The sequence below is a fragment of the Poeciliopsis prolifica genome, unplaced genomic scaffold (genome assembly GCF_027474105.1).
Source record: "Poeciliopsis prolifica strain line A6 unplaced genomic scaffold, Auburn_PproV2 SCAFFOLD028, whole genome shotgun sequence".
In the NCBI taxonomy this organism is placed as follows: Eukaryota; Metazoa; Chordata; class Actinopteri; order Cyprinodontiformes; family Poeciliidae; genus Poeciliopsis; species Poeciliopsis prolifica.
Window position 1 is genome coordinate 1,794,128 of NW_026562403.1, and position 10,554 is coordinate 1,804,681.

At 40.7% G+C, this 10,554-nt stretch overlaps 1 protein-coding gene across 5 annotated transcripts in view; it reads left to right on the forward strand.

Moving 5' to 3' along the window:
• The window catches only part of mctp1a (multiple C2 domains, transmembrane 1a), a 127,019-nt gene that overhangs the window by 111,277 nt on the left and 5,188 nt on the right, over positions 1-10,554 (forward strand). For all 5 annotated transcript variants that reach the window (XM_055049235.1, XM_055049237.1, XM_055049236.1 and 2 more), the window contains 3 exons: positions 371-480; positions 920-1,029; positions 1,585-1,682. In XM_055049235.1, coding sequence (XP_054905210.1) covers positions 371-480; positions 920-1,029; positions 1,585-1,682 — 318 coding nt within the window. The remainder of the gene's footprint in view (positions 1-370; positions 481-919; positions 1,030-1,584; positions 1,683-10,554) is intronic.

Here is a 10,554-nt window from a genome sequence, read left to right on the forward strand (position 1 = left end):
GAGACGAAAGACTGATGTATCCATTTGGCTTTCAGTTTAATTCTGCCTCTTTATTCACATATTCAAATTTGTCCTGTGAGTATTTGTAAGGAGGGAAACATTTTGATTTGTTCTGCCAACTTTATATCTCTATTACGGCCTGGAATGAAAGCGCTCCGTCACTTCAGGCAGGATATCCGGTGATTTGGCTCCCAACTCCAAATCAAAGCTGTTTAAAGTGCATTGTTCTCAGGGAGATGCCTGTGCCCAGCCTCTGTCTTCTCTCTCTTCTTCCTCCTCTCCTGTCTCTATTCTGTCCATCTGCATATTCCCCCTCCTTCATCCAGGCTTTCTTCTTTGCTTGCCTACATCTCTATCTGTCCTCTTGCAGGACTCGGAGAGAAAGGGCTTCATGAACAAGCTTTATGCCATTCAGGACGTGTGCATCAGCGTGCAGAATGCACTGGATGAAGTGGCCTCCTACGGCGAGAGGATAAAGAAGTGAGTCGAAAGCCTGCTCCTCGGCACCGGGCCCACTTCCCTTTGCTTCGCGGCACATGTCCTGGTTCTTTTTCCACATCGCCAGGCCCCTCTGCCTTCCCGTGACAGGCTAACTTATTTTAACTCAGTTCCTGAATCACATGTAGACCTGCATGACCTTTATGTATACATATCATTTCATGTGCATGCTAACACATAAACTGTTGATTTACCTATTTCTTAAATTTTCAAATAGTAAACTGAAATAATTTATTTTCTGGCAGAAAATGAACTATGACTCTCAAAAGTTTATGTTGTTTATATAGCTCTAAATGACTGATCTGTAACTTATCTTTATAATTGTTAGTATGTTTCCTATTTCCTGACATTTATGAGCATGTTCAGTTAAATGAGCTGTTGCAATGTTTCCTAATGTGAATCTCTCGTTCTTCTTTTACAGCACATTTAACTGGACTGTGCCTTTCTTAAGCTGGTTAGCGATTGTAGCTCTCGTTATAGTCACAATCATAATCTACTTCATTCCACTGCGGTTCATCGTGCTGGCCTGGGGTGAGATGATGCTAGTTATGTGAATCAGCTTTAATTAAACTGCACTCAGAAGTGTTCACATCCTTCTTTAAATGGCAGGGTTTTCTGATTGTTGAGGTTTGTGGGAAAAAAAAGTACTTTGATATTGTATTTATAAACTTTTTTTCCATATCTGATGTAACTTGTATTCTGCGCAGCTGCAGCAAAAAACAATTTGTGGTAAATGTGCTGTAGTTATATAGCACTTTTCCACTGCTTAAGACATACATTCACATTCACATACTTTCTCTCTTTTTATGCACCTGTACACATATCGGTAGGTAACCTGGGGCTGAGGGCCTTGCCCAGCTTTGAACAAATAAATGTTGGACATTACTATTTAACCCTAACATCCAAATAAGGGTGTACAGTATATACTTTTCAGATGTACTGTATTAAAGTAAATAAATAGAAAAGTTCCTTTGATTGCCTGTTTTCATTTATTTAGTTTTTTTGGGGAAAAAGTGTTGAAGAATTAAAAGTTCATAATGCTGAATATTTTGTAGTATATTTTATTATTTTTCTGTCTGTCTGCAGGGGTTAACAAGTTCACAAAGAAATTGCGGGACCCTTACACCATTGACAACAACGAGCTGCTGGACTTTCTGTCCAGAGTGCCCTCAGACGTACAAGTGGTGGGTCATCTTCTAATTTGAAAGTCCAAGTTTGAATTTACATTGTCTTGCGAAATTATTTTAGCATCTTTTTCACGTATGCTAGACTTGTAATGTTATATTACAACCTCAAACATTAAATACTGTTGGGATTTAACATGGTAGAACGACATAAAGTAGCTCATCACTTTGGAGTAAAGAGAAAAGGACACAATGGCTTTAAGGTTGTTTTATAAATAACAAATTTGAAAAGCATAATGTATGTTTGCATTTAGTTCCTTTTAATCTGACCACCCATTAAATAAAATGCAACCAAAACAACCAATCGCTTTCAAATGTCAGGTTGTAAATAGTGACCCGTCTGTCTACGGCTGTCTAAACAGTAAATGAGAAATTCCTCAGAGAACATTGAGTTCATCTAGTAATATACATACATGATTCACAGTAAATGTTATCTAAATGCACTTTACAAGACAAATAGATCCGAATTCCACACAGAAATAATAAAATCAGCCTAAATGGTCAAACTCAGTTTCTTTCATTTGCATTCCAGTTCATTCCTAGTGATGGTGCAACGGAGTCAAATTTAGTTTGTGATACCATATAATTATCTATAGTGGCTTTTTCTTGCAGGGTGGTGGGGAAGCGCAAACATATTTTGGACGAAAAGTTGATGCAAGAGTACAAGACAGGATAATCCAGTAGGAAACCTGTTAGTGGTTTCAAAACATTTGAGTGTTAAGGTGGAGGTTCACATTCCAGCATTACAATGACAGCCAGAGCTACAATGCAACAGGTAAAATCAAAGCATAGTCATGTGTTAGAATGGTCCAGTTAAAGTCCAGACCGACTTCCAACTGCAAAAATGTGGCGGGACTTAGAAATTAGTGGTCTTGGTGGAATTAGTATGTCTTCTTGCTTCCGCTTTAAAGTTATGCTCAAGTTTATGTTGGGTGAACTTGATTTTATAGAGAAGGGTCTGAAAGGGTCTGAATCAATTTTCACGTCAATCTATCAAGAGCTTTGTAAAATAAATAAATAAATGATGACTCTTTTCACTTAATTATGTCTAACTTTGTGTTGGTCTATCACATAAAATCTCAAGAGAGAAGATTGAAGTTGTGGTTGTACTTTGACAAAAAGTGAAAACATTCCCATATTATTATTACTTTTGCAAATCACACTTATTATCTTCTGTCACGTTTCTCCTGCCAGTCTCTCTTTGCATAGCTGCACTTTTTTTTTCCTTCTTTCAGAACACATGGCTCTTTGTTTTAATCAAAGTAATGTAAAGCTGTTTTTTGAGTGTTTTTCCATTAAAAGCTTCCCGCACTAATTTAATTTCCTCTTACATGGCTGGAGCTGTGCTGCAAGATAACAAGGTTAAGTGAGTTTAGTGTTCAGCATATAACTAGGTTGACTGACTCCATACATATACTCTACCACAATTACAGTTGGCTGCTGTTTTTCAGCCATGCTGGTAATTGGAGCAGAGTGTAAATCAACAGCCTAAATGGCACCCTGGGGTTTTCCTTCAACATTTATCATGAGATCAGATTAACTTTATGACTGAAGGAATCAGATGCTTGCTTAGGTTCAATGTGTGAGCAATAACTATCCCTCACTGTGCAGCCCAAGACAAAGTGCAATTTAAACACCAATTAAGCTGCATCTCGTAGCGGCTTTAGCCAGGCCCGATGGTGTCGACTGTGGCCGTTAATGTCCTGCTGTGACACGCACGGACGGGGGCTCAGACTGAAGGACCTGGGACCTCTGAGTACCAGTTCCCCACCACATCAGCACTGACACACTTCCTCTTTGATTGCTCATTGCCCACATCTTTCATCTTTACAGGGTCATAATCCTTGCCCCCCTCTGCACGCCCCACACTCACTCCCTCTTTCTGCCCTTGCACAGCTCTGTAGTTTTACAGGGGGCTGCTGCGGCGATCCATCGACTTAAATGAGCCCAAGCTGTCCCCTCTGGTGGAGTGCAGCCACCTTACGCACCTGAAGCCTGCGGGTGTGTAGTGGTGAAGAGGCCCAAGCCTGGCAGGTACAAGCCCTTTACAAGGCTCCTAATGAGGGCCTGCTGGCTAGGGAGGGTGGAGGCAGATGTACTGCTCTGGTCCAGTGGCTATACCTCTGAAATTGCACCTATTGTAAAAGTAATACTGTAAGTGCTACTGTAAGCTCAGTCCTAAAGCTGTAGGAAGGGAAATTGTAGCCTTGTGCCACTGAGAGGTTGGAGTCTTGCAAAGCAATGAAACCAACAGAAATAAAACTTGAAAAGAAAGAAATTTGTGAGACGGATAATTGGAAAAAAGTTGCAAAAAACTATTTGTTTCAAATGGACGATGTTTGATTTAAGAAGGGAGAGTCGAAAAACTGCAATTTCTCACTGAATCCAAAAGTCTGTTTTGGGAAAAAAAAAAAAAAGATACCCTTCTCTGCGGTCATTGGCTAAAAACAGAGCAGAACGTTCTGCTCTGCCTCAGGTGGTGGGTTCATCTTGTTGCTTGCCCCTCGCCTTACTGGGTCAAAGACGTTAGTGCACTGAAAGGCCTTGAGGCTTTCGGGTGATGGCGGGAACCAAATGGAGCGTCCCCCTCATGGGCGCGTGTTTGTGGCGCCCGCTGGCATGGGTGCAGAGGTCCACTATGCCTGACACCGTGGATGACTAATGAAGTGCTATTTCAGGGCCTTAGTGTGACCTCACACACATTCATAATCACACCCACAAGTTCTCCCAGCTGCCGTGCACCTAAGGTGGGTCGGGTGCACCGTTCCGCATCATTTAGAGGTGCTTCAGTGCAAGCAGAACTGATGAGGTTCTAATGACTTTATATACAAAGGGCAGTCACACTGGGCTATTATAACTTATATAGCTTTACAGCACCACTGAAGCTGTGGATTTGTTGCTTAATCTCTTGTTGTGTAGTTCTTTTACTTCTTACATTTGATGTGAAAGAAGCTTTTAGCTGTAAGCTTTGCTACCACTTCAAAGGGACAGTTCAGGATTTTAAAAATGGACCTGCATGATGACGGCCTTACTTATGGTGACTGCTTTTTCCTGGAGTCTTCGTTTAGTATAAATCCAAGTTAGTTGGTTCTAAGGGCTAAAGCTAACAGCCAGTCCAGAAGGAGGTGAGACCAAGATGAACTTCTACTGTGTTAAAACAGCTCAAACCTGGATTGAACACCATCTCCTTGTCTGAAACTCAGACTAAAAGAACATTTCTGATCAGACAAATTTTCTCAGAAAAATAATAGGGAGATTATATTTTCATCTCTGCACCTGTTATTGGATGGGTCAAATTAGGCAGCATGAGAAGATTTTGTCCTCAGAGTTGATGTCTCAGACTCAAAGCTATAGATTCTGGCAAGTTTGACACGGGCCAAGTGTGATAGCCATCTGTCCAGTCTGCAGTATTTAACAATAGTGGTTCAGAGAAGGAGAAGTGATGAACTGGTACAGGACCTTGGCCCGGTGCTAATTTATTTATATGCAAAGTGAAGGCTGGCCTGTCTGGGCCACTCCCAGCAGGATAATGTAAAATACTTCAGAAATGATACCACAGCAAGCCTTCAAGGTCAGGCCTCTGCCTCTATGGTTTAGGGCTGTTTTGGCAGTGGAAAGGGAACAATGAACTTACAGTAGATATTTCACACACAAAGATCACTGGTGGCCATCCATCTCATAGCTCCATTTTGCTCCAAACTACCATAGCATTTTTGACATTGGAACCTCTCCCGGCCTTATACTAAATGGATTTATACTAAATGAGAAGACAGTTATCAGCTACACATCAGATATTAACAGTCCCTCTTTAGGCACTTATACTGTGAACTGCAACCATCCAACCCAAAACAACAATGACAGACATCCTTTAAATCCTTGTTGTTTCTTATGTTTGGTTTTTGATATTACACCAAGCCTCTGCTATCTTCACAATCACTATCAGTGAAGTCCTCCATTTCTTTTTAAACAAGGCTGAACTGAAAACACTCACATTGCAGAGTATTCCCTACCTGGCGTTCGGGACATGCCTGAGCTTCTAGTATGTTTTATGACACCATTAGGAATGGGAGCGAGGGAGAGCATAAGTAGGGCCAAGGCAATTAGCATGCCAAGTGGCCCTTTATGATAGCTGTAAAGGAGCTGGTTCAAATCCCCAATACAAAAATAAGCATGAATTCCAATTTAGGGCCTAATGAACAGCAGGGTGTCTGGTTAATATTTTTAGGTACCATTTATGTTTGCGGTGAAACCTCAGTGGACATAGAGGAAATAAAAGCAGGATAGTTAAGGGTTGAAACACTGCCAGATATCATCAGTCACCTCCAGCAGAAGCGTCTTTCCCCTTTGCTTTGTCCTTCAACACTTTGGAGACATTTCATCCCCCCAAAAAAGGGGCAATTAGTCTCCATTCAGCTTGTCTCTTGTCATAGCAACTAATAGGAAGGATTTTCCATTTTCTCTGCGAGCCATTTCTTGTTTTGTTTGTTTATTGGCTTATGTCACCTTGGCACGCTTTTTCTTTTAGCACAACACGATGGCTTTGGGTGCTGAATCTTCAGTCTGCACACATTAGTGTTTCCCCGCAACCATTTAATAACCCTCATGCTCCATTAAATGTCACCTGAGATGAAAACTGCAGAGTTTTGTGTTCTGTTTTTTTTTTCTTCTACTGTATCTGGAATCATTAAAATTATGCCCCTTTTCCTATTTTTGAATTTGTTTATTTACTCACCTACCTGCTTTCCCCCCTCTCTACTCACTGTCACCCACCTTCCATGTCTGCCCACACTGGCATCATCAAAACACTGTCAAAGGTTCAATGTGAGACGTAGAAAGAGAATGAAAGACAGTGAGGAGAGGCGGGGAGGAGCAGGTCCCGGGATGCTTTATGGGTAACGCTGTTAAACGAGGCACGACGCGCGGTACACGGCACCCCTTCAGCAGAGCACACTTCAAAGCCTGTTTTTGCACTTGTACTGTCAACATTTGGGGAGAGGGAGCGGAGTGAGGGTGGAGGAGCAGCCTTTGAGCAGCGCTGGGTCTTAACACACCTCTTCTCCTGTCTGTTTTTCCTTTAAGCTCTCCGCCTGTGTTCCAAATTGGTTATGTGCTCGCTGCATTACTTCACTTTTTTGCTTTTTACCCAATCCTGCTATATATTTTTTATTTTGTTAACGTCCCACTTTCTCCTCACCCGCTCTGACTTTTCCCTGTTTTTTTGTTTTGTTTTGTTTTTGTTTTTTTCCTTAAACTAGCTCCTCTGTCTTATTGGTGTGGTTACAGTGGGTGGATATATGTGTGTGGTATTAGGTGAGGTGAGCAGGGAGCCAAGGGTGTAGCATCAGTCAGGCCTGTCACCTATGAAGAAGAATTGAACCCGTAATGCATGAGCCCCATTTCTCCCTGGCTGGCAGCTCTTCACAGAGAAAACTCGTGTTTGATTGAAATCTTTTTTTTTTTTTTCTCGTACCATTTCTTTTTGTTGATCCCCTTTGCTGCTGTACATGAGAAGGAAAAGCCACACTTCCCACTGACAAGCAAACTTTTCTTTGTGTGCATGCTTTTACAAAGAGTTTTTGTTTGGACAGAAACGTCACTGTGCAGAATTAAACTGCTGTGCAGCGATTTTTTTATTTTTTTTTTTTGCTGCTGCTGCAGCCGTCTGGCCGTGTAAATGGGACTAATAACGTGAAGTAATCCTGCACTGTAACTGCCCTACTTTTGGTGTTATGTTAGATTTTTTAACTTTTTCTTTTTTTTTTTTTACTAAGAATAAAAAAATTAATATTAGCAGCTCAGCAAATTTCAATATAAGTTAAATAAAAAGGGGGGTTTTATTACAGAAATGTTATGTTAAATTATCACGAGGAAGTTTTCAAATTTTATGGCATCGCCATACGAGGAGGATAATTCCTCCCAAATCAGTCGGCTGTTTAAACATTTCTGTTTCCAAAGATTAAAAAAAATGGAAAGTTGAGTGGAAGGAAAACGTATGGTAGAAAAATGTGCCCGTGCAAACAGGAAAACCAAAGCAGAGTACTGTGAAGAAAACCATTTCAAGAGTCTTGGGGGAGTTTCATTTAGTGTTGACGGCAGCAGGAGTCAGTGCTTCAGGAGATCCTGATTTAATTTCACAGGTCGCTGGTCATATTGTTAAAAGTGCGAATACTTGGTTTACTTATCAAGGTGACCACTTATTTGATTGGATATAATATGAAAGACACAGGGCAAGTATGTCGCTCTGCGACTAAAGAACATTTAGGAGTTTCATTTCACTAAATAACGTATCATTTCAGTTTCAGTGAGACCACATCCACATTACGGGATTAGCAAATCTGCAGATAACCAAACTTCTCTCTATTTTACATTTTCTCTTCATTAAGGAACACAAACTGTTACCAGGAGGAAGTGGGAAGTTAAAAATAATAAAAATAAACTGTTCAAACTTTAAGTTTATCAGAAAGATGGGAGTCTAGTTGTAAAAGTTATTAAATACTAGACCAGGTGGTTTTATTTGACGCAGAGCCTCGTCTGTCTTTTCATCAGTTTCTCTCTATTTTGTGCCACTAAGTCCTGCACAGGCGTCACTGATTACTGTGCTACTTGACTGTGGACAGTAAGGAGGACCCAGAAAGCCTAGTGAGAAGTGGATGATGGGAAAAATGCACAGTAAATGAGGTTTTGTCTGCTTAAACTGCACAGTTATAGAGTTGTAATAATGCAGACTCGAGGAGTCAATTTTCTGTGACGTTGGTGGCATGGAGCACATGTGTGCTTTTTGGTTCCTGCTACATGTAGGGTTTGTGCATTTCAGGACCGGAAGGCTTTATCGAACCGTCAGAGAGATGATAAAGGTTTGTTCTCAGCCGGTGCCGAGACGCTTCTGTCGTCGTCCACAGTAGATAGAGCCACCATGAGACAAAACAGTGAAACATTACTGATGTGGGTTTGCTGTCTTCCTGAAGAATCAGAGAAGGTGTCAGTCAGTCAGACAAACAGAGTAGCCTGTAGAACATCAACTTATGAGAGTATTCTCAGACGCTTCTGGCTCTTTGGTGCCGAGTCTGTTAAGTCTGTTTTTTCCTACTGGTATTCTGATTCAGTGGCTACTGCTTGTCAATTTCTTGAATCTGTGCGAGTCGCTGCTGAATGTTTGTGGATGTCTGAAAAGCGAACGGTTGCCGGTGACAGCCTGTAGTTGCTCAGCCACGTTGATGTACAGTACCCATCACGTTCAGTTCAGAGCAGGTTTTTATCTAAATAAATAATTGTGAAGTGGAAGATCATTTGTTCAGGTCGTTGTCTTACTAGAAGGTGAACCTCCATCACCTCAAGCCTTTTTCTATTTCTAACTAGGTTCTAGATGCTCACAGTGGTTTGCAGTGATAGTTTTTCATTTTTTATGCAGGCCAAAATCTTCCACTTTAGTCTCATCTGACCAGGACACCTGTTCCATAAAAGCCTTTGCATCATTTTTATTTTAGAATCACTCATATGCAGACATTTGTTTGAACTAAATGAAGTTACACCAACTTAATTGCTTCAAAGCTGTGGATACAGGCCACAGTCCCTCGGTGAGTTACAAACAGCAATAAAAGCCAGTATCCCACCAGTTAAGTATGTACAGTTTAGCTTTTCTTCTTTGGCAGTGTCAGTAATTTATTCATGTGCATTTGATGATCTTAAAGCCTGCAGATAATTGGGTATACCTCCGAGAGACATAAATCTACTAATTCTTCCACAGTCCTGCACTGAGCACTTTGTTTCTGTTTTATTGAGTGTTGGGTCATCAACTGAGTGCTTCCAGCGCTGGCTCAGAGCAGACAGCTGCTGCATTCAGTTGTGATCATGTGGAGGAAATGAAATGAAAGGCCTGTGCAAGTTAAGTTTAATAAGCTGATGGGCTGTACTTACGTTTGAGGCCCATGCAGTGTTTGGCTTCACCATTATGCAGATTTCAACTGGCAATATGTCCAGGGATTTTGTTTTTCTCTGTGTTTCTACTCACCGTCTAGGAAGTCAAATGCATTTTTTTCCCTCATCGACTCGTCTAACATTGAATTAGTCAAGGTTCTTAATGTTTCAGGTGAGTTGGAATTATCTAAATTATTTATACTTGCTAAATTTCAGAATTTAAAAAAAAGATATAGTTTTAAAAAAAGATATAGTTTTAAATAAGTTTTAGGTGTTCTTCAAATACGGAGTTTGTCCTTCGTGTTTGTACAACAATCATTTCAGCTGAATGACTCTCGTCAAATGTTTCTGGGATCCTTACATGAACTTCCCATGAAAGTTTGACGATCTCTCAAAAGACCTGCTGTAACCGACTCGGGTTTTTGACGTTTGCTTTGCTCATACACGCCTTTCCGGTTCCACCCACATATTTTCTGTTGGACTGAGATCAGGACTTTGTGATGATCGCTCCTAAGTTTGTAACTTAGTGGCTCTGTGCTCCATGTCACTGTGTGTTGAAATCCTAGCTTGTATCCTGAGATGCTGCTCCAGTAATTTCACAAAATGTTCTTTCCTTGTAATGCCATTTTTTTCCCTCAATGTGCTCCAGCATCTACTACAGCAAAACAAGTAGCTGCTGGAGCATCTATGCTGTGTTGGTGTCATTAGACTTGGAAATGTTCACCTTTTTCCTCTTAATGTAACAATGGCACATATAGCAAAACATTTCAGTTTTAGTTTTATCAGTCCAAGAGACACATGTCCATAGAAAATAGTCTTTGAATTAATTTGTAGACTATAATCTGGCTTTTTATGTTGTTTTTGTTTCTTGGGAAGTTATGGCTTCCATAATGACTTCTCTGAATGGTTGCTCTGGTATTTCACAAAATAAAATAATTTTGGTTACCCTAATTGCCAT